Raw genomic sequence first — 24,750 nt, forward strand, 5'->3', positions numbered from 1 at the left:
CAATGCTTGGATGGATTTCAGGATTAGGGCATCATTTTCAGGAGTAGGGCATCAAATAAAGCTGACTTCCAAACAAGAGTAACCTTAGTCCTTTTTTTAAATCTTCACATTTAGAACGCATTGCAGACCAAGTGTCTGTTCTCACTAATCGGGACAGGTAGTAATAAGTAGCATTTGGCTCTCCAACTTTTTCTCGAGTGCCAGCTACACAGTTTCTTAAACAAGCCGACTGTAGAAAAGTAATGGTAATCAAAGAGTGCCAACCATACAAGTGTAAAGCTTCTTCGCTATGGTGGTAGCAGACTACAACACATGTCTAGTTTGCGGATGCAGCAGTGTAACAAAGTGTCAAAAGGCAAATTAAGGCGGCAAAAGAACGCACACCAAACACTGCCCCATTAGCTCATTGCCATGTTTGAAATACACTTCGGGGTGTTATTAATTACCTGGCATGTGTGCAGAACTTTTGTGAGTAACATGAAACCTGTAGTGCTAAAAAGAATGAAGAATCTCTAAAATGTTATTTTGGAAATGGTCTGTGAAATAAGGATGCGTATAAATTTGAGCGTGTCAGGGGATTTTATAGAGGACCGCTTTGAGAACCTCTATGCTTTAGATTAGAGGTTCTCAAACTCGGTCCTCGGGGGCACACACAGCGCATGTTTTGCAGGTAACCCAGCAGGTGCACAGGTGTATTAATTACTCACAGACATTTTAAAAGGTCCACAGGTGGAGCTAATTATTTCACTTGCGATTCTGTGAGGAGACCTGCAAAACATGCACTGTGTGTGCCCCCGAGGACCGAGTTTGAGAACCTCTGCTTTAGATGAGGGCATGATGGCAGCTAATCCTGAGGCACACAATGGTGGATTGACGAAATAAATGAACAGATAAGACGTTACACTGGTTTAAACATGCAGGTGGTTATAATAATGATCAAAACAATTAAAGTAATTTTGACACAATCTTGTTGCATAATTCATGTTTTACCACTGATGAGAAGTCTTTGGTTACCATCCAACAATCTCCTTTAAAAGCCATCTGTAATGCCCCTGAAAGAACCCTAGGTGGCGATTATTAGACACTAATCAAACTGTATAACATCCAAATCCTTAAAAAAAAGGAAAAAAACAAAACAAAAACACAAATGTTGTGGGAAGTTTAATACCTGCAACAAAATATTTAGTGCTATGTTTTGCAGTAATTTTTACATACATAAAAGACAAGTGCTGCCGCAACACAAAGAATCCGATTCTGCAGGCACTCCAACGCGAAGTGTACAATTTTAAAGCTCACTAAAAATAGTGTAGTAGATCCACATTACTTTTCAAAAAAAGCCCCACAAAGATGTGCTTCTGACGTGAGCCCACTGATCCAGGGAACCACAAATGGAGACAGAGTGACAGGCACGATTCTGCAGGTAGAGTAAGGGACACCCCAGAATTACCCTCTGCTTGCCTGTTAGGTCTGATGTGACCAATGCCTGCCCATGTTCTTAAACCTATGGTACTTCTAGACAACGTATGTAAATTTACAGTATACAATTTGGATTCACCATGCAGGAATACTTTTTGTGTAACATTTAATAAGCTCAATCTACATCCAGAATAATTTACATGAAAGGACAATAGGTATTTAACAGAGCTCAATGGGTAACCATGGTATCTGAGTGCATCCAGAGGAAAGGGGGGAGGCGATGGGTGATCCAAGGTGAATTCAAATCAACGGCACTCCCACACTTTTACTGTTTGATCTACACTTCCAGTGACCACATACGGTGCAGTCTTGTGGAAATCTAAAAGGAAAGCAAAGACAATAGTAAAAGGAAATGACTATTAAGTTTTCGTACCTACATACATATTATAACACACCCAAACAATATATAATATATACAATTTTGCATCAATATAAGTTATAGTATTCGCTCAGACATGAGTGAGAGAGATGGAGGTGCAGAACCAATTAAAGAATTTAAGAGACAAAATGTAACGACAAATCTAGTACAAGAGAAAAATGTGTTTAAAGGGCAACTCAAGTTTCATAACCTAAACACCTTAAATCAGTGTCTCTCAAATTCTGTCCTCATGAAACCCTAACAGTGCGTGTTTCCAAGGTCTCCTCAGGAATAATAAGTACCACCTGTTGACTTATGTTACTCAATTAACACCTGTGCACCAGCTAAATGATCTGGAAAAAAAACATATAGGGGGGAAATGTAATAGGGTGCGAGAATCAGAAAGTGAGAGACATTTGGCAATCATTTACATGGCAAAATCAACTTGAAAAAAAACAGGAGAATTTTACCAAAATCTCTCACTTTCTGATTCTCAGACCCTATTACATTTACCTCATACTGTTAGGAGGCTAATCAATAGATTCCCCCTGCAGCTACCACTACGGGGTGCAATACAGAACAATTCAATTATTGCTCTATTTAAGATGCCCGTTACCCATGGGGGTGACATTTCTTCTTGCTGCCTCCCGTCTATTTGGGTGCGTATAGAGCAATGAGCAACAACTGAATTGCTCTGATAGGCGGCCAAAAAAAAAACCTGAATGACCACGAGGACCAGGATTTAAAAACACAGGCTCTGATAAATCTCTCTTGAAGTAGTGACTTATCTGGCTATTTCAGATTGTTGGATACACACTTTAAAACAGTTTATACTTGCTTCTGGGTACTCAACATAAACTACTGGAGCCCCAAGCAAACATTACTAAAAATTACCACAATGTAAACATTATAAAGTTCTGTAAAGTGAATTCAACACTAATAAAGTAATTCCATTTAATTATAAGTTTATTTAACATGACTTAGTAAATCTTCAGTCAAAAATAAGAAAAGAAAAAAAAAAAAAGGTAGCGAAGCTTACCCAAAGAGGTAACAAAATGTTCATGCGCGTTTAAGGTCTTCATGCAGCGCTTGTTCTTATAGTCCCAAATGCGAAGGGTTTTATCATCGGCACAGCTCAATATAAATTTTCCTCCTGGGTGAAACTGAACTCCACGTACCCAGTTATCATGGCCAACCTGGAGAGAGAGTCAATTTTAAGGTTTCATCAATGCAGCTAGTAAATACAATGAATGTTACTAGAACATGGGGAGCACAAGTGTTCAATTAAGGCAGGAAGTGATAACATTTGTGTATACACATTCCAAAAATAATTATTACATATAGATCAGTTAATAGGAAAACATCAATACTGAAAGTAGAAGCAAAGTATTACAGTTTTAACACAAAGTGCTTCATTTTCCTTACTTCAAGTAAGGACACTAATAGGTTTTATACATTAAGGGGTATATGCAATTGCGGTCGAATTCCCAAAAATGTCGAAAAACGGGACATTTTTCGCCAAAAAAAAAAAAAATTCGACAATGCAATTCAGTCAAAAAAAACGGACTTTCCAAATTCGACTTTTTGAAATTCGACATTTCTGCAATGGTACAAATGCGGCAATTCGACAAAAGTATATTCAATTGAAGATTGTAAATTCGACAACAGTGCTTTTAGACAGTAAATTCGTCATTTTCAATCTGCCACACTTTGCTGGCGGAATCTAATAAAATTTTTTAAAAACATGTTATTTTGTGTGTTTTTTTTATTGGTAATAGCATATCTATTTATATTAGAAGGGATTAGGTACTTGGTTTGTCTGTTTTGGAGGCACAAGTATTATTTATATATTTTTAAAAATATTATTTTTAATTTTTAAATGGAATGGTAAAAATCTGGAAAAAAAAAATGCGTGGGGTCCCCCCTCCTAAGCATAACCAGCCTCGGGCTCTTTGAGCCGGTCCTGGTTGCCAAAATACGGGGGAAAAAATGACAGGGGATCCCCCATATTTTAACAACCAGCACCGGGCTCTGCGCCTGGTCCTGGTGCAAAAAATACGGGGGACAAAAAGAGTAGGGGTCCCCCGTATTTTTTGTACCAGCACCGGGCTCCACTAGCTGGACAGATAATGCCACAGCCGGGGGTCACTTTTATACAGCGCCCTGCGGCCGTGGCATTAAATATCCAACTAGTCACCCATGGCCGGGGTACCCTGGAGGAGTGGGGACCCCTTCAATCAAGGGGTCCCCCCCAGCCACCCAAGGGCCAGGGGTGAAGCCCGAGGCTGTCCCCCCCATCCAAGGGCTGCGGATGGGGGGCTGATAGCCTTGAGTAAAATGTAAGAATATTGTTTTTTAGGGTTAGAAGAACTACAAGTCCCAGCAAGCCTCCCCCGCAAGCCGGTACTTGGAGAACCACAAGTACCAGCATGCGGGGGGGAAACGGGCCCACAGCTACCTGTAGTTCTACTGCAAAAAAAATACCCAAATAAAAACAGGACACAGACACCGTGAAAGTATAAATTTATTTCATACATGCAGACACACATACTTACCTATGTTGACACGCCGACTCTGGCCTCGTCTCCAATGTCGACGTCCGGGGTACCTGAAAATAAAATTATACTCACCTGATCCAGTGTCTTGGTCTTTTATTATAATCCACGTACTTGGTAAAAAAACAAACCGCATTAACCCGAACCAGACGGACTGAAAGGGGTCCCATGCCTTTCCCCGAATGCAGAGACCCCCCGTGACTCCTCGTCACAGAAATGTCCCTTCAGCCAATCAGGAAGCGCTACTTCGTGGCACTCTCCTGATTGGCTGTATGCGCGTCTGAGCTGGCAGACAGCGCATCGCACAGCTCCCTGCATTAGTTTCAATAGTGGGAACTTTGCAGTCAGCGGTGGGGTTACCCGCGGTCAGCCGCTGACCTCACCGCTGACCGCAAAGTTCCCACCATTGAAAGTAATGGAGGGGGCTGTGCAATGCGCGTCTGAGCTCAGACGCGCAGAGCCAATCAGGTGAGTGCCACTTCCCGATTGGCTGAAGGGACCTTTCTGTGACAGGAATCACGGGGGGTCTCTGCATTCAGGGAAAGGGGTCCCATGTGTTAACATGGGACCCCTTTCAGTCCGTGTGGTCCGGGTATTCGTTTTTTTGTTTTGCCAAGTACGTGGATTACAAATCACAGGACACTGGATTGAGGCGAGTATAATTTTATTCACAGGTACCCCGGATCGTCGGCGACATTGAAGACGTGGCAGTCGACGGGTCAACATAGGTAAGTATGTATGTGTCGGCATGTATGAAATAAACTTTTACTTTCATGGTGTGTGTCTCCTGTTTTTATTTGTTTTTTTTTTCCAGTAGAACTACAGGTACCAGCGGGCCAGTTTTCCCACCTGCATGCTGGTACTTGTGGTTCTCCAAGTACCGGCTTGCGGGGGAGGCTTGCTGGGACTTGTAGTTCTTCTGCAAAAAAACAATATTCGTGCATTTTACTCAAGGCTATCAGCCCCCCATGTGCAACCCTTGGATGGCGGGGGGGGGAGGAGACAGCCTCGGGCTTCACCCCTGGCCCATGGGTGGCTGGGAGGGGGACCCCTTGATTGAAGGGGTCCCCACTCCTCCAGGGTAACCCGTCCAGGGGTGACTAGTTGGGTATTTAATGCCACGGCCGCAGGGCGCTGTATAAAAGTGACCCCCGGCTGTGGCATTATCTGTCCAGCTAGTGAAGCCCGGTGCTGGTACAAAAAATACGGGGGACCCCTACTCTTTTTGTCCCCCATATTTTTTGCACCAGGACCAGGCGCAGAGCCCGGTGCTGGTTGTTAAAATACGGGGGATCCCCTGTAATTTCCCCCCCCCCCCGTATTTTGGCAACCAGGACCGGCTCAAAGAGCCCGAGGCTGGTTATGCTTAGGAGGGGGGACCCCACGCAATTTTTTTCCGGGTTTTTTACCGTGTGTCCCCCCCCCCCCTTTTTTTAAACATGTTTAAAAATCTAAACAAAATCCGTCAAATCGGCCCTTTTTCGAGAGCGGGACTGTCGAATCCGTTTTTTATTGAATATGTAGAATTCCGGCACCCACCTGCCGGAATTCGAATTAAAAAACGGGCGAAAAATTGCCGCAATTCGCCGGCAATTGCATATACCCCTAAATATTTAAGTAAAAGGAGGATTTTGGTACTTACCGACAAATCCCTTTTTCGGAAGCCATAGGGGACACTGGCACAACTTCAAGACTGTGGTGTGATGATGATGGCTTACAGGGAGCTGGCACTTTAAATAATATAAGTAGTGAAACAGGCTCCTCCCCCCCTCTGTCCCACATCATCCCTCAGTTATAAATTAGCCGAGAGGAGACTGGAAGAATAGAACAGAAACTAGACGAGGGAAGAGAGCATATAACGATTAAACACAACAGAACAAGGAAGGCAAGAGAAACATGGACGGGTGGCCAGCCAGTGTCCCATATGGCTTCCGAAAAAGGGATTTATCGGTAAGTACCAAAATCCTCCTTTTTCTGTCAGCCACTAGGGGACACTGGCACAACTTCAAGACTGTGGTAAATAATATAAGTAGTGAAACAGGCTCCTCCCCCCCTCTGTCCCACATCATCCCTCAGTTATAAATTAGCCGAGAGGAGACTGGAAGAATAGAACAGAAACTAGACGAGGGAAGAGAGCATATAGCGATTAAACACAACAGAACAAGGAAGGCAAGAGAAACATGGACGGGTGGCCAGCCAGTGTCCCATATGGCTTCCGAAAAAGGGATTTATCGGTAAGTACCAAAATCCTCCTTTTTCTGTCAGCCACTAGGGGACACTGGCACAACTTCAAGACTGTGGGGACATCCCAAAGTTCCCCCTTGGGTGGGAGATTGCGGAGGGACTTGCAAAACAAGACGGCCAAACCGTGAAGATAAAGCCGCAAACAAGTATAAAACTTATAGAATTTAGCAATGGTTAATGGAGGTCACCTAGATTGGTGTATATAGGCCTGACGAATAGTCAACCGAATCCAGCGGGCCAAGGTCTGCTTAGTAGCAGGCCACCCTCGATGCAGGAGATCATCAAGCACGAATAAAGCATCAGTCTTTAGTAAGAGTGCTGTTCGTTCCACGTAGATATTCAACATTTTCACTACATCCAAAGAAGGTGTCCCAGGATCCTCCTGCAAGGACGGTACCACAATAGGCTGATTGATATGAAAAGCAGACGCTACCTTGGGAAGAAAAGAAGCATGTGTTCTCAACTCTGCCCTATCAGGATGAAAAATCAAGTAGGGAGGCTTACAGGGCACTTAATTCATAAACTCTCTTGGATGAAGCTATGGCCAGTAGAAAAAAAATAAGATTTTACTCACCGGTAACTCTATTTCTCGTAGTCCGTAGTGGATGCTGGGAACTCCGAAAGGACCATGGGGAATAGCGGCTCCGCAGTAGACTGGGCACAACTAAAGAAAGCTTTTAGGTCACCTGGTGTGCACTGGCTCCTCCCACTATGACCCTCCTCCAAGCCTCAGTTAGGACACTGTGCCCGGACGAGCTGACATAATAAGGAAGGATTTTGAATCCCGGGTAAGACTCATACCAGCCACACCAATCACACCGTATAACTCGTGATACTATACCCAGTTTAACAGTATGAAAACAACTGAGCCTCTCAACAGATGGCTCAACAATAACCCTTTAGTTAACAATAACTATGTACAAGTATTGCAGACAATCCGCACTTGGGATGGGCGCCCAGCATCCACTACGGACTACGAGAAATAGATTTACCGGTGAGTAAAATCCTATTTTCTCTGACGTCCTAGTGGATGCTGGGAACTCCGAAAGGACCATGGGGATTATACCAAAGCTCCCAAACGGGCGGGAGAGTGCGGATGACTCTGCAGCACCGAATGAGAGAACTCAAGGTCCTCCTCAGCCAGGGTATCAAATTTGTAGAATTTTGCAAACGTGTTTGCCCCTGACCAAGTAGCAGCTCGGCAAAGTTGTAAAGCCGAGACCCCTCGGGCAGCCGCCCAAGATGAGCCCACCTTCCTTGTGGAATGGGCTTTTACTGATTTAGGATGCGGCAGTCCAGCCGCAGAATGTGCCAGCTGAATTGTGCTACAAATCCAGCGAGCAATAGTCTGCTTAGAAGCAGGAGCACCCAGTTTGTTGGGTGCATACAGGATAAATAGCGAGTCAGTTTTCCTGACTCTAGCCGTCCTGGAAACATAAATTTTCAAGGCCCTGACTACGTCCAGTAACTTGGAATCCTCCAAGTCCCTAGTAGCCGCAGGCACCACAATAGGTTGGTTCAAGTGAAAAGCTGATACCACCTTAGGGAGAAACTGAGGACGAGTCCTCAATTCCGCCCTATCCATATGGAAAATCAGATAAGGGCTTTTACATGACAAAGCTGCCAATTCTGACACACGCCTGGCTGAAGCCAAGGCCAATAACATGACCACTTTCCACAAGAGATATTTTAAATCCACGGTTTTAAGTGGCTCAAACCAATGTGATTTTAAGAAACTCAACACCACGTTGAGATCCCAAGGTGCCACTGGAGGCACAAACGGGGGCTGAATATGCAGCACTCCTTTCACAAACGTCTGAACTTTAGGTAGTGAAGCTAGTTCTTTCTGGAAGAAAATCGACAGAGCCGAGATCTGTACCTTAATGGAGCCTAATTTCAGGCCCATATTCACTCCTGCTTGTAGGAAATGCAGAAATCGACCTAGTTGAAATTCCTCTGTTGGGGCCTTTTTGGCCTCACACCAAGCAACATATTTCCGCCATATGCGGTGATAATGCTTTGCAGTTACATCTTTCCTGGCTTTAATCAGCGTAGGAATGACTTCCTCCGGAATGCCCTTTTCCTTCAGGATCCGGCGTTCAACCGCCATGCCGTCAAACGCAGCCGCGGTAAGTCTTGGAACAGACAGGGCCCCTGCTGTAGCAGGTCCTGTCTGAGCGGCAGAGGCCATGGGTCCCCTGAGATCATCTCTTGAAGTTCCGGGTACCACGCTCGTCTTGGCCAATCCGGAACCACGAGTATTGTTCTTACTCCTCGTTTTCTTATTATTCTCAGTACCCTTGGTATGAGAGGCAGAGGAGGGAACACAAACTGACTGGTACACCCACGGTGTCACTAGAGCGTCCACAGCTATCGCCTGAGGGTCCCTTGACCTGGCGCAATATCTCTCTAGTTTTTTGTTTAGGCGGGACGCCATCATGTCCACCTGTGGCCGTTCCCATCGATTTACAATCAGCGTGAAGACTTCTGGATGAAGTCCCCACTCTCCCGGGTGGAGGTCGTGCCTGCTGAGAAAGTCTGCTTCCCAGTTGTCCACTCCCGGAATGAACACTGCTGACAGTGCTAGTACGTGATTTTCCGCCCATCGGAGAATCCTTGTGGCTTCTGCCATTGTCATCCTGCTTCTTGTGCCGCCCTGTCGATTTACATGGGCGACTGCCGTGATGTTGTCTGACTGGATCAATACCGGCTGGTGTAGAAGCAGGAATTTTGCCTGACTTAGGGCATTGTAAATGGCCCTTAGTTCCAGAATATTTATGTGTAGGGAAGTCTCCTGACTCGACCATAGTCCTTGGAAGTTTCTTCCCTGTGTGACTGCCCCCCAGCCTCGAAGGCTGGCATCCGTGGTCACCAGGACCCAGTCCTGTATGCCGAATCTGCGGCCCTCTAGAAGATGAGCACTCTGCAGCCACCACAGCAGAGACACCCTGGTTCTTGGAGACAGGGTTATTAGGCGATGCATCTGAAGATGCGATCCGGACCATTGGTCCAACAGGTCCCACTGAAAGATTCTGGCATGGAACCTGCCGAAAGGAATTGCTTCGTAAGAAGCCACCATCTTTCCCAGGACCCGCGTGCAGTGATGCACCGATACCTGTTTTGGTTTCAGGAGGTCTCTGACTAGAGATGACAGCTCCTTGGCTTTCTCCTCCGGGAGAAACACTTTTTTCTGGACTGTATCCAGAATCATACCCAGGAACAGTAGACGTGTCGTCGGAACCAGCTGTGATTTTGGAATATTCAGAATCCAACCGTGCTGGTGTAGCACCTCCTAAGATAGTGCTACTCCCACCAACAACTGCTCCTTGGACCTCGCCTTTATTAGGAGATCGTCCAAGTACGGGATAATTAAAACTCCCTTTCTTCGAAGGAGTATCATCATTAACGCCATTACCTTGGTAAACACCCTCGGTGCCGTGGAGAGTCCAAACGGCAGCGTCTGGAATTGGTAATGGCAATCCTGTACCACAAATCTGAGATACTCCTGGTGAGGATAGTAAATGGGGACATGCAGGTATGCATCCTTGATGTCCAGGGATACCATGTAATCCCCCTCGTCCAGGCTTGCAATAACCGCCCTGAGCGATTCCATCTTGAACTTGAATTTTTTTATTTATGTGTTCAAGGATTTCAAATTTAAAATGGGTCTCACCGAACCGTCAGGTTTCGGTACCACAAACAGTGTGGAATAGTAACCCCGTCCTTGTTGAAGTAGGGGCACCTTGATTATCACCTGCTGGGAATACAGCTTGTGAATTGCCGCTAGCACAGCCTCCCTGTCTGAAGGAGTAATCGGCAAGGCAGATTTTAGGAACCGGTGGGGTGGAGACGCCTCGAATTCCAGTTTGTACCCTTGAGATACTATTTGCAGGATCCAGGGATCCACCTGTGAGCGAGCCCACTGATCGCTGAAATTTTTGAGGCGGCCCCCCACCGTACCTGGCTCCGCCTGTGGAGCCCCACCGTCATGCGGCGGACTTGGAAGAAGCGGGGGAGGACTTTTGCTCCTGGGAACCTGCTGTTTGTTGCAGCCTTTTTCCCCTACCTCTGCCTCTGGACAGAAAGGACCCGCCTTTTCCACGCCTGTTTTTCTGAGTCCGAAAGGACTGTACCTGATAAAACGGCGCCTTTTTAGGCTGTGAGGGAACATGGGGTAAAAATGCTGACTTCCCAGCAGTTGCTGTGGAAACTAGGTCCGAGAGACCATCTCCAAATAACTCCTCACCCTTATAAGGCAAAACTTCCATGTGCCTTTTTGAATCTGCATCCCCTGTCCACTGGCGAGTCCATAAGCATCTCCTAGCAGAAATGGACAATGCACTTATTTTAGATGCCAGCCGGCAGATCTCCCTCTGTGCATCTCTCATGTATAAGACTGAGTCTTTTATATGCTCTATGGTTAGCAGAATAGTGTCCCTGTCTAGGGTGTCAATATTTTCCGACAGGGAATCTGACCACGCAGCGGCAGCACTGCACATCCATGCTGACGCAATAGCTGGTCTAAGTATAATGCCTGAGTGTGTATATACAGACTTCAGGATCGCCTCCTGCTTTCTATCAGCAGGTTCCCTGAGGGCGGCCGTATCCGGAGACGGTAGTGCCACCTTTTTAGACAAACGTGTGAGCGCTTTATCCACCCTAGGGGGTGTCTCCCAACGTGACCTATCCTCTGGCGGGAAAGGGAACGCCATTAGTAACTTCTTAGAGATTACCAATCTTTTATCAGGGAAAGCCCACGCTTCTTCACACACTTCATTTAATTCTTCTGATGGGGGAAAAACTACGGGTAGTTTTTTCTCCCCAAACATAATACCCTTTTTAGTGGTACCTGGGTTTATATCAGAAATTTGTAACACCTCTTTCATTGCTTCAATCATGCAACGAATGGCCTTAGTGGACATTAGACTAGACTCGTCGTCGTCGACACTGGTGTCAGTATCCGTGTCGACATCCGCGTCTGCCATCTGAGGTAGCGGGCGTTTTAGAGCCCCCGATGGCCTTTGAGACGCCTGGACAGGCACGAGCTGAGAAGCCGGCTGTCCCGCATTTGGCATGTCGTCAAATTTTTTGTGTAAGGAGTCGACACGTGCACGCAATTCCTTCCATAAGTCCATCCACTCAGGTGTCTGCCCCGCAGGGGGTGACATCCCTTCTATAGGCATCTGCTCCGCCTCCACATAATTATCCTCATCAAACATGTCGACACAGCCGTACCGACACACCGCACACACACAGGGAATGCTCTAACAGAGGACAGGACCCACAAAAGCCCTTTGGGGAGACAGAGTGAGAGTATGCCAGCACACACCAGAGCGCTATATAATGCAGGGACTAACTGAATTATGTCCCCTATAGCTGCTGTTATATATACTGCGCCTAAATTTAGTGCCCCCCCTCTCTTTTTTACCCTTTTCTGTAGTGTAGACTGCAGGGGAGAGCCAGGGAGCTTCCTCCCAGCGGAGCTGTGAGGGAGAAATGGTGCCAGTGTGCTGAAGGAGATAGCTCCGCCCCTTTTTCGCGGACTATTCTCCCGCTTTTTTATGGATTCTGGCAGGGGTAATTATCACATATATAGCCTCTGGGGCTATATATTGTGGTATTTTTGCCAGCCAAGGTGTTTTTATTGCTGCTCAGGGCGCCCCCCCCTAGCGCCCTGCACCCTCAGTGACCGGAGTGTGAAGTGTGTATGAGGAGCAATGGCGCACAGCTGCAGTGCTGTGCGCTACCTTGGTGAAGACTGATGTCTTCTGCCGCCGATTTTCCGGACCTCTTCTTGCTTCTGGCTCTGTAAGGGGGACGGCGGCGCGGCTCCGGGACCGAACACCAAGGCCAGTTCCATGCGGTCGATCCCTCTGGAGCTAATGGTGTCCAGTAGCCTAAGAAGCCCAAGCTAGCTGCAAGCAGGTAGGTTCGCTTCTTCTCCCCTTAGTCCCTCGCTGCAGTGAGACTGTTGCCAGCAGGTCTCACTGTAAAATAAAAAACCTAATTATATACTTTCTTTTTAGAAGCTCAGGAGAGCCCCTAGTGTGCATCCAACCTCGGCCGGGCACAAAATCTAACTGAGGCTTGGAGGAGGGTCATAGTGGGAGGAGCCAGTGCACACCAGGTGACCTAAAAGCTTTCTTTAGTTGTGCCCAGTCTCCTGCGGAGCCGCTATTCCCCATGGTCCTTTCGGAGTTCCCAGCATCCACTAGGACGTCAGAGAAATAAGATTTTACTCACCGGTAAATCTATTTCTCGTAGTCCGTAGTGGATGCTGGGACTCCGTAAGGACCATGGGGATTAGCGGCTCGGCAGGAGACAGGGCACAACTAAAGAAAGCTTTAGGACTACCTGGTGTGCACTGGCTCCTCCCACTAAGACCCTCCTCCAGACCTCAGTTAGGATACTGTGCCCGAAAGAGCCGACACAATAAGGAAGGATTTTGAATCCCGGGTAAGACTCATACCAGCCACACCAATCACACCGTATAACTCGTGATACTATATCCAGTTAACAGTATGAAATATAACTGAGCCTCTCAACAGATGGCTCAACAATAACCCTTTAGTTAGGCAATAACTATATACAAGTATTGCAGACAATCCGCACTTGGGATGGGCGCCCAGCATCCACTACGGACTACGAGAAATAGATTTACAGGTGAGTAAAATCTTATTTTCTCTGACGTCCTAAGTGGATGCTGGGACTCCGTAAGGACCATGGGGATTATACCAAAGCTCCCAAACGGGCGGGAGAGTGCGGATGACTCTGCAGCACCGAATGAGCAAACTCCAGGTCCTCCTCAGCCAGGGTATCAAACTTGTAGACTCTTGCAAAAGTGTTTGAACCCGACCAAGTAGCAGCTCGGCAAATTTGTAAAGCCGAGACCCCTCGGGCAGCCGCCCAAGAAGAGCCCACTTTCCTCGTGGAATGGGCTTTTACAGATTTAGGGTGTGGCAGTCCAGCCGCAGAACGTGCAAGTTGAATCGTGCTACAGATCCAGCGAGCAATCGTCTGCTTAGAAGCAGGAGCACCCAGCTTGTTGGGTGCATACAGGAGAAATAGCGAGTCAGTTTTCCTGACTCCAGCTGTCCTGGCAATATACTTTTCAGGGCCCTGACTACATCCAGTAACTTGGAATCCTCCAAGTCCCAAGTAGCCGCAGGCACCACAATAGGTTGGTTCACATGAAAAACGGATACCACCTTAGGAAGGAATTGGGAACGAGTCCTCAATTCCGCCTTATCCATATAAAATATAGATAAGGGCTTTTGTATGACAAAGCCGCCAATTCTGATACACGCCTGGCCGACGCCAAGGCCCACAGAATGACCACTTTCCACGTGAGGTATTGTAGCTCCACGGATTTAAGTGGCTCAACCCAATGCGACTTCAGGAAATCCAACACCACGTTGAGATCCCACGGTGCCACTGGAGGCACAACGGGGGCTGACTATGCAGCACTCTCAGACTTTTGTTAAGGACTTCCGGCAGTGAAGCCAGTTCAATTTTGGAAGAAAATCGATAGAGCCGAAATCTGGACCTTAATGGAACCCAATTTTAGGCCCATAGTCACCTCTGACTGTAGGAAGTGCAGAAATCGACCTAGCTGAAATTTCTCCTTTGGGGCCTTCCTGGCCTCACAGTACGCAACATATTTCCGCCATATGCGGTGATAATGGTTTGCGTTCACTTCTTTCCTAGCTTTAAATAGCGTAGGGATAACTTCCTCCGGAATTCCCTTTTCCTTCAGGATCCAGCGTTCAACCTCCATGCCGTCAACGCAGCCGCGGTACGTCTTGGAACAGACAGGCCCCCTGCTGCAGCAGGTCCTGTCTGAGCGGCAGAGGCCATGGGTCCTCTGAGATCATTTCTTGGAGTTTTGGTTACCAAGCTCTTCTTGGCCAACCCGGAACAATGAGTATAGTTCTTACTCCTCTCCTTCTTATTATTCTCATTACCCTGGGTAAGAGAGGCAGAGAAGGGAACACATACACCGACTGGTACACCCACGGTGTTACCAGAGCGTCCACAGCTATCGCCTGAGGGTCCTTGACCTGGCGCAGTATCTTTGTAACTTTTAGTTGAGGCGGGACGCCATCATGTCCACCTGTGGCCTTTCCCAACGGTGTACAATCATTTGGAAGACTTCTGGATGAAGTCTCCACTCTCCCGGGTGGAGGTCGTGTCTTCTGAGAAAGTCTGCTTCTCAGTTGTCCACTCCGGGAATGAATACTGCTGACAGTGCTAACACATGATTTTCCGCCCATCGGAGAATCCTTGTGGCTTCTGCCATCGCCATCCTGCTTCTTGTGCCGCCCTGTCGGTTTACATGAGCGACCGCCGTGATGTTGTCTGACTGGATCAGCACCGGCCGGTGTTGAAGCAGGGGTCTAGCCTGACTTAGGGCATTGTAAATGGCCCTCAGTTCCAGCATATTTATGTGTAGGGAAGTCTCCTGACTTTTCCATAGCCTTGGAAGTTCCTTCCCTGTGTGACTGCCCCCCAGCCTCGAAGGCTGGCATCCGTGGTCACCAGGACCCAGTCCTGTATGCCGAATCTGTGGCCCCCTAGAAGATGAGCACTCTGCAGCCACCACAACAGCGACACCCTGACCCTTGGAGACAGGGTTATCCGCCGATGCATCTGAAGATGCGACCCAGACCACTTGTCCAACAGATCCCACTGGAAAATCCTTGCATGGGACTAGGCGAATGGAATTTCTTCGTAAGAAGCTACCATCTTTCCCAGGGCTCGCGTGCATTGATGCACCGACACCTGTATACGTATTAGGAGGTCTCTGTCTAGAGACAACAACTCCTTGGACTTCTCCTCCGGGAGAAACCCTTTTTATCCTGTTCTGTGTCCAGTACCATACCCAGGAACAGTAGACGCGTCGTAGGAACCAGCTGCGACTTTGGAATATTCAGAATCCAGCCATGCTGTTGGAGCACTTCCCGAGATAGTGCTACTCCGACAAACAACTGCTCCCTGGACCTCGCCTTTATAAGGAGATCGTCCAAGTACGGGATAATTATTTCGACCATTACCTTGGTAAATACCTCGGTGCCGGGGACAGACCAACGGCAACGTCTGGAATTGGTAATGACAATCCTGTACCACAATATTGAGGTACTCCTGGTGAAGAGGGTAAATAGGGACATGCAGGTAATCATCCTTGATGTCCAGCGATACCATGAAATTCTCCAGGCTTGCAATAATCGCCCTAAGCGATTCCATTTTGAACTTGAACCTTCGTATATAAGTGTTCAAGGCTTTCAATTTTAGAATGGGTCTCACCGAACCGTCTGGTTTCGGTACCACAACATTTTGGGATAGTAACCCAGGCCTTGTTGAAGGAGGGGTACCTTGATTTCACCTGCTGGAAGTACAGCTTGTGAATTGCCGCCAGTACTACCTTTCTCCGAGGGCAGCAGGCAAGGCTGATGTGAGGTAACGGCGAGGGGGAGTCGCCTCGAACTCCAGCCTGTATCCCTGTGATACTATTTGCAGAACCTAGAGATCCACCTGTGGGCAAGCCCACTGGTCCCTGAAGTTCCCGAGACGCGCCCCTACCGCACCTGTCTCCACCTGTGGAGCCCCAGCGTCATGCGGTGGACTCAGAGAAAGCGGGGGAAGATTTTTGATACTGGGAACTGGCTGCTGGTGCAGCTTTTTTTCCTTCTTCCCTTGTCTCTGCAGAAAGGAAGCGCCTTTGACCCGCTTGCTTTTCTGAAGCCGAAAGGACTGTACCTGAAAATACGGTGCTTTCTTAGGCTGTGAGGAAACCTGAGGTAAAAATTTTTTCTTCCCAGCTGTTGCTGTGGATACGAGGTCCCAGAGACGATCCCCAAATCATTCCTCACCCTTATAAGGCAGAATCTCCATGTGCCTTTTACAGGCAGCATCACCTGTCCACTGCCGGGTTTCTAATACCCTCCTGGCAGAATGGACATTGCATTAATTCTGGATGCCAGCCGGCAAATATCCCTCTGTGCATCCTTTTTATATAAGACAACGTCTTAAATATGCTCAATGTTAGCAAAATATTATCCCTGTCTTAGCGTATTAATATTATCTGACAGGGTATCAGACCACGCTGCAGCAGCACTATTTATGCTGAGGCAAGTGCAGGTTTCAGTATATAACCTGAGTGTGTAAATACAGACTTCAGGATCGCCTCCTGCTTTTTATCAGCAGGTTCCTTCAAGGTGGCCGTATCCTAAGACGGTAGTGCCACCTTTTGACAAACGTGTGAGCGCCTTATCCACCCTAAGGGATATCTCCCAACGTGACCTATCCTCTGGCGGGAAAGGGTACGCCATCAGTAACTTTTTAGAAATGACCAGTTTCTTATCGGGGGAAACCACGCTTCTTTACACACTTCATTCATTCATTCATCTGATGGGGGAACAAAACACTGGCTGCTTTTTCTCCCCAAAAATAAAACCCCTTTTATGTGGTACTTGGGTTCATGTCAGAAAATGCGTAACACATTTTTCATTGCCGAGATCATGTAACGGATGTTCCTAGTGGATTGTGTATATGTCTCAACCTCGTCGACACTAGAGTCAGACTCCGTGTCGACATCTGTGTCTGCCATCTGAGGTAACGGGCGTTTTTTGAGCCCCTGATGGTCTTTGAGACGCCTGGGCAGGCGCGGGCTGAGAAGCCGGCTGTCCCACAGCTGTTACGTCATCCAGCCTTTTATGTAAGGAGTTGACACGGTCAGTTAATACCTTCCACCTATCCATCCACTCTGGTGTCCCTTTTTCGGCGGACTTTCTCCCGCTTTTTCTGGAATACTGGCAGGGGTAATTTTACATCTATATAGCCTCTAGGACTATATATGATGTAGATTTGCCAGCCAAGGTGTCATATATTGCCCTCAGGGCGCCCCCCCAGCGCCCTGCACCCATCAGTGACCGGAGTGTGATGTGTACATGAGGAGCAATGGCGCACAGCTGCAGTGCTGTGCGCTACCTTGGTGAGACTGAAGTCTTCTACCGCCGATTTTCCGGACTCTTCATGCTTCTGGCTCTGTAAGGGGGACGGCGGCGCGGCTCCGGGAACGAACACCAAGGTCGGGTCCAGCGGTCGATCCCTCTGGAGCTAATGGTGTCCAGTAGCCTAAGAAGCCCAAACTACCACCTGTTAGGTAGGTTCGCTTCTTCTCCCCTTAGTCCCTCGCTGCAGTGAGTCTGTTGCCAGCAGATCTCACTGTAAAATAAAAAACCTAAATATACTTTCTTTCTAGGAGCTCAGGAGAGCCCCTAGTGTGCATCCAGCTCAGCCGGGCACAAGAATCTAACTGGGGTCTGGAGGAGGGTCTTAGTGGGAGGAGCCAGTGCACACCAGGTAGTCCTAAAGCTTTCTTTAGTTGTGCCCAGTCTCCTGCGGAGCCGCTAATCCCCATGGTCCTTACGGAGTCCCAGCATCCACTTAGGACGTCAGAGAAATAAACAGTCTTCCAAGTAATATATTTAAGGTCAGCTTCTTCCAAGGGTTCAAAACAGGGTGACTGAAGATAATACAGCACCAGATTTAAATCCCAAGGAGCTGTAGGAGGAACAAACGGGGATTGTACCTGTAGGACCCCTTGTGGGAAAGTTTGCATATTCGGTAGGAACGCAAGGCAGATACCTGAACTTTCAGGGATCCCAGATGAAGTCCGGAATCTTAACCTGCCTGAATAAAGAGCAAGAACCGCAAGAGACTAATAGAATCTGATTGAAACCCTTTTTCGGTCACACCAAGAGATATACAAGACCGCCAGATACAATGGTAATGGGCTGCTGTAACAGGTTTTCGTGCAAGCAACATCGTGGGAATCACACTTTCCATAATCCCTTTGCATTTTAGAATGCCTGCCTCAAGAGCCATCCCGTTAAATGTATCAGTGAAGAGACTCCTGGTTCTGCTGCAGCTGCAAGGTCCAAATATCCCAGAGTCCCCTTTGTCCTGCTTGAACGCGTTTTCGGATTAAACAATCCTTCCTTCCAGGAGTCTCTTCACTGATCTTCCCAGCTTTGGGTGTGACATCTGATTCCTTGAAGGGCTCCGAATACATCTGGACTGACGTGACTGTTGGGGACATTGACCAGGGAACTGTTCTAGTTATATAAGGATTCATCTTCTGTCGACCATATGAGGATAATAAACAGTGATTGATCTGCATTTGTCTATATGAAGATTTTCCTCGTGATAACCCTATGAGGGTGATAAGTGCTGATTCATCTGTCTTTATGTGAGTGGGACCAATAAACAAGTTTTGTTCGCTTTATGGTGCCATCTTTTATCTGCACTGTTGGATTCTTCTTTAAATTCTAGGAGTATTCATCTACATTATGATGGATTTCTGAGATTTGATCTGATAATATTTACTGCCATTTATCATTGTGTAAGCAATTCATTGTATTTTTAAACGGTAGCGCCACGTGGGGTCATTTCTTATTAATTTATCATTCTCCCGGATGTAGATCCTGACTGCTGAGGTAATCTGCTTCCCAATTGTCCACTCTTGAAATGAATACCGCTGAGAGAATTACAGCGTTGCATTCTGCCCACTGGAGGATGCTCGTCACCTCACGCATCGCCTGGCGACTGCAAGTTCCTCCCTGTTCGTTTACGTACGCTACAGCAGTCGCGTTGTCCGACTGAACCTTTATCGCCTTGGATCGAAGAATGTGGGCAGCTTGTACCAGCGCATTGTAGATCGCTCTCAGTCCCAACAGTTATTGGCAGTGATTCCTGTTGAGACCAGTAGCCCTGAAGATGGAAGTCCAACACAACCGCGCCCCATCCCTAGAGGCTGGCATCAGTTGTTAGGAGCGTCCAGTTCCATATTCTGAAACGCCTGCCCGCAGTGAGATTGTGCAGCTGGAGCCACCAAAGGAGCGTAATTGGTGTCTCTGGAGTCAGATGAACCAAGCTGAAGGTAGAGATGCGACCCGACCAATGATGTAACCAGTCCAGTTGGAAAGGACGTGAATGAAAAAACGGCCTAACTCCAGAGTTTCAAAGGCAGCTACCATTTTTCCCACGCAAATGAATGCACAAATGGACTGACACCAGTCGTGGTGTGAGGATAGCTTGGACCAGCTTCCTTATACTCCGTGCTTTGTCTTCTGGCAGAAAAAAACAACAACTTTCTGCACGTTGGTGTCCAAGATCACACCGAGAAACTGGATACGTTGTGACGGTTGAAGGTTGGGTTTTCGAAAATCTATTATTCATTCGTGTTCCACTAACACATTGTATGTTAATAGAGCATGCTCCTGGAGAATGAGATTGGATGGAGCTTTGAGGAGGAGGTCGTCAAGGTATGGTATTATTATGACTCCTAATGACCTGAGGTGAGCAATCATCACCGACATGACCTTGGTAAACACCCTGGGTGCCGTGGACAGTCCGAATGGCAGGTTGAATAGCGAATTTAAGTAACGCTTGGTGAGGTTCCCAGATCGGGTTGTGGAGATATGCATCCTTGAGATCTACAGATATCATGAACTCCTTGGGTTCCATGCTCGAAATCAGAGTTGAGCGACTCCATCTTGAACCGTTAAAAAGTTAGAAACTGATTCAATGGATTTTAGGTTCAGGACCGTTCCATCCGGTTTTGGAACTACAAAAAGATTGTAATAACCACCCTTCTTTCACTGAAGCGGTGGCACCAGCATTAATACTGCCGTTACCACTAAGGTCCGTATTGCACCTTGAAGGGCTAACCGTTTGAATTGGAAGACTCGTAAAATATTTATTTGGCTGTAAAACTTTGAAATCTAACTTGTACCTTTGGGAGATATTGCGAATCCACACATTGGATGATATCTTGAACTAGGCATCTTGAAAATTTTGAAGCCACGCTCTTACCGTACCTGGGCCACGGTGGGAAGGGAGACCATCATGCCACGGTCTTTTCTGTAGGCTTTGGGTCCTGACAATAATGGTTGTTTGCCGCGACCTCTGCCTCGCAAGGATGAATGTCTGCCACGTCCTCTAAAAGATTGAGTGGGACAAAGGGACTGAAAAGATTTTTCGGCATAAGAGCGTTTAAGCGGTGGTGGAAGGGTCAGTAAAAAGGTAGATTTAACCCCCGTAGCTTGCAAAATTAACGTATCCAGTTCTTTTCCAAAAAGAATGTCACATGTAAACGGCAGTGCCTCGGCCGCTCTCTTGGACTCCGTATCTACCTGCCATGACCTTAGCCAAAGGACTCTGGCAACAATAGCCGAAGCTGAGATTCTCAAATTCACTTGGCCAATATCTGTAGCCGCTTCCCCTAAATATACGGCCGACTACTTAATGTGTTCCGCTAGGATAACTACTTCTTCAAACGGAATTCCATTTTGTAAATCCGTAATTAACTTAGTGGCCCAATGCTCCACGGCTTTGTTCACCCAAGAGCTCACTAAGGTTGGTCGAATGGATACACCTGCAGCCGAATAAATGGATTTCAGAATGGTGTCCAGTTTCCGTTCAGACAGGTCTTTCAAAGAAGTTGCGCCCGGAACTGGTAATGCCGTCTTCTTTGACAGGAGAGAGAGAGACAGAGAGAGAGAGACAGACAGACAGAGAGAGAGAGAGAGAGAGAGAGAGAGGGGTCCACCTACGGTGACTTTTCCCACTTATCCATCATGGACAATGGAAACTGATAACTACTTTTAGGCATTTGAAACAGTTTGTCTGGGTTTTTCCATGCCTCAGTCAGCTGACCATCCAGCTTTTTTGAAAAAGGATAAGTGACTGATGATCGCTGTTTTCTACCAAATAAGGCCGTATCTGGCAAATCCGGTGCCGTAGTTTCAGAGATGTTCAAAACCTATTTTATTGCTGAAATAAGGGATTCAACCCCTTAGGAAGATTCCGCAGAAACTTCATCGTCCGCGTCCGTAATCTTGCCCAACTCCAGTTCGCCTTCTTCAGCTTCAGCCTGAGAGAGAAGTTGTTCTTCTGATTCATCGGACTGCAGAAGTAATGGTACTGGATGCTTTTCAGCCTTAGCCACTGTCTGCGGCTGTTTATTGGACGTGTCCAATCGTGTCGCGAGACCCTCAACTGACTTGGCTAGCCCTGCCACCCAGGGTGGTTTCGTAACAATAGAGGGAACATCATTTTGAGGTCCGTAACAGTCTTGCGAGTCTTCCGTAAAGCAGCCACCACAGTATGTAATTGAGAAATGGTTCCTGTGAGCGCTACCACCTAGGGGGGGAAATTAGAGTCTTGGGACGGATTAACTAATGTAGACTCTGAAGCACATGCTACACATGGGATCCTGTCTCTAGGTCAACAGTAACTAGGTCGACAACTATTGGTAGACAGGGTCTGTAGGTCGACATGAGTGGTTAAATTTTTTATTTTTTTTTACCTTTTTCATACTTGACGATCCACGCGTACTACAATTGGGAATAGTAACCTGTGAATTTGAAATGCCTGAAGCATGCCCTTGCCGGAAGCTCGCGAGCCATGCAAGGGGACACGGTGCACTAATTGGGGGTCCTGGTCACTGTACGGAGAAAACGACACAAAAAATTCATGTCGACATAGAGACCCTGTTGACCAAGTTACTGTCGACCTTGCATACCACTCCCGCTTCACACAGGAGGAGTCATCTGTGCGAGCCTTTTTGTTACACTTCGCACAGACAAAATTTTTGTGACGCTTTTTTCACTGGTCCCTTGCCTGCCATTGTGATGGACAGAGTGGAGACATACAATTCCCACAAGCACTCACAATACAACAGACAGACAGAGCGAGCGAGAGATAGCAGAAGGATAGAAAAAGATATAATATATGCACTACTCCCCTATTCTAAACTCTCTCAGCTACCAGCCTGTATTTTATGTGCAGGCTTTCAGGTTCCTGGCAGTCTGTAGCAATGTGCACATGCATCTGCTAACAGTGCCGATTCCTGAGGAGAGAAGAAGCATTGTAGATAACACATGAACTGCCTGGCTGAGAAAAGCGCCTCTCTGTGATTGACAGGATAAAAATCCCAATCCCCTCCCCCCCCCCCCTCCCCCCGCTTGCCCAGGCAACCATCTCAACCAGGTCCAATGACATTTTGAATGGGTGCCTGATCAAATTAACAGGTCTTTGATGTATTTAATATATAAAATGAGCTCTGTTATGAACCCTGCTGTCCCACCGCGGTATTCTGGCTGCAAGTCCCCCATTCTGCTGTGCACCTCTAGTGGGCGACTTTGCAGACTGTAGCTAGATCACGCTGCCGCGTTGTGTGCGGTCAGTGAAGTGGAAACCACGCCTCTGCTACCTGCGACGCCGAGAAGCTGGTCTTCGTTAGCGCTGTGAAGGAGATGGGGGGCTGCCGCTGTGCTGGACGCTGCCGCGCTGTGTCAGCGCGGCAGTGAAGACAATACCACTGCCGTGGCTATCTCTGACCCCGGGGAACTTGCGCTGGTGGGGGATGTGGCCGCCGCATATCTGTACAGGGAGGATGTACTCACCGGACCATTGCAGCCTCAAGATGGTGCGGCTTTTGTTTTAGGGACAAACAATGCTTTTCAGTTAAGCAGCATAACACTGCTGGTGTCTGACCCAGACCTCACTTCTTTAGTTAAGTGGCGAAGGGTTCCTGAGGCCAAGGAACTTAGTCCCAAGAACTATAAGATTAAAAAGAAAAAAGATGTAACCGAGCAGAAGCTTAGTCAGCAGTGACCAGCTCCATCAGCACAAACTCAAAACTGAGGGATGATGGGGGATAGAGGGGGAGGAGCCTGTTTCACTTTTTACGATTATTTAAAGTGCCAGCTCCCTGTAAGCCACAATCATCACCCCACGGTCTTGAAGTTGTGCAAGTCCCCTAGTGGCTGACAGAAAACACGCTTTAAAAAAATGAAATGGCATTATAATAAGAATTTACTTACCGATAATTCTATTTCTCGTAGTCCGTAGTGGATGCTGGGGACTCCGTCAGGACCCTGGGGATTAGCGGCTCCGCAGGAGACAGGGCACAAATGTAAAAGCTTTAGGATCAGGTGGTGTGCACTGGCTCCTCCCCCTATGACCCTCCTCCAAGCCTCAGTTAGGATACTGTGCCCGGACGAGCGTACACAATAAGGAAGGATTTTGAATCCCGGGTAAGACTCATACCAGCCACACCAATCACACTGTACAACCTGTGATCTGAACCCAGTTAACAGCATGATAACAGCGGAGCCTCTGAAAAGATGGCTCACAACAATAATAACCCGATTTTTGTAACAATAACTATGTACAAGTATTGCAGACAATCCGCACTTGGGATGGGCGCCCAGCATCCACTACGGACTACGAGAAATAGAATTATCGGTAAGTAAATTCTTATTTTCTCTGACGTCCTAAGTGGATGCTGGGGACTCCGTCAGGACCCTGGGGATTATACCAAAGCTCCCAAACGGGCGGGAGAGTGCGGATGACTCTGCAGCACCGAATGAGAGAACTCCAGGTCCTCCTCAGTCAGGGTGTGCCCCTGACCAAGTAGCTGCTCGGCAAAGTTGTAAAGCCGAGACCCCTCGGGCAGCCGCCCAAGATGAGCCCACCTTCCTTGTGGAATGGGCATTTACATATTTTGGCTGTGGCAGGCCTGCCACAGCATGTGCAAGCTGAATTGTACTACACATCCAACTAGCAATCGTCTGCTTAGAAGCAAGAGCACCCAGTTTATTGGGTGCATACAGGATAACAGCAAGTCAGTTTTCCTGACTCCAGCCGTCCTGGAAACCTATATTTTCAGGGCCCTGACAACATCTAGCAACTTGGAGTCCTCCAAGTCCCTAGTAGCCGCAGGTACCACAATAAGCTGGTTCAGGTGAAACACTGACACCACCTTAGGGAGAAACTGGGGACGAGTCCGCAGCTCTGCCCTGTCCGAATGGACAATCAGATATGGGCTTTTGTGAGACAAAGCCGCCAATTCTGACACTCGCCTGGCCGAGGCCAGGGCCAACAGCATGGTCACTTTCCATGTGAGATATTTCAAATCCACAGATTTGAGCGGTTTAAACCAATGTGATTTGAGGAATCCCAGAACTACGTTGAGATCCCACAGTGCCACTGGAGGCACAAAAGGGGGTTGTATATGCAGTACTCCCTTGACAAACTTCTGGACTTCAG

The 24,750-nt window shown here is 47.5% G+C and overlaps 1 protein-coding gene across 1 annotated transcript in view; it reads right to left on the minus strand.

Annotated features, from left to right (window-relative positions):
• Window positions 1-1,146: 1,146 nt before the first annotated feature.
• PAFAH1B1 (platelet activating factor acetylhydrolase 1b regulatory subunit 1) overlaps window positions 1,147-24,750 on the minus strand; it is a 174,106-nt gene continuing 150,502 nt past the window's right edge. Inside the window, exons 10-11 of the mRNA XM_063956025.1 lie at window positions 2,874-3,030; window positions 1,147-1,795 (exon numbers count right to left, since the gene is read on the minus strand). Coding sequence (XP_063812095.1) covers window positions 1,722-1,795; window positions 2,874-3,030 — 231 coding nt within the window. The 3' untranslated portion in view covers window positions 1,147-1,721. The remainder of the gene's footprint in view (window positions 1,796-2,873; window positions 3,031-24,750) is intronic.

The sequence above is a fragment of the Pseudophryne corroboree genome, chromosome 2, assembly GCF_028390025.1.
Source record: "Pseudophryne corroboree isolate aPseCor3 chromosome 2, aPseCor3.hap2, whole genome shotgun sequence".
Taxonomy (NCBI): Eukaryota; Metazoa; Chordata; class Amphibia; order Anura; family Myobatrachidae; genus Pseudophryne; species Pseudophryne corroboree.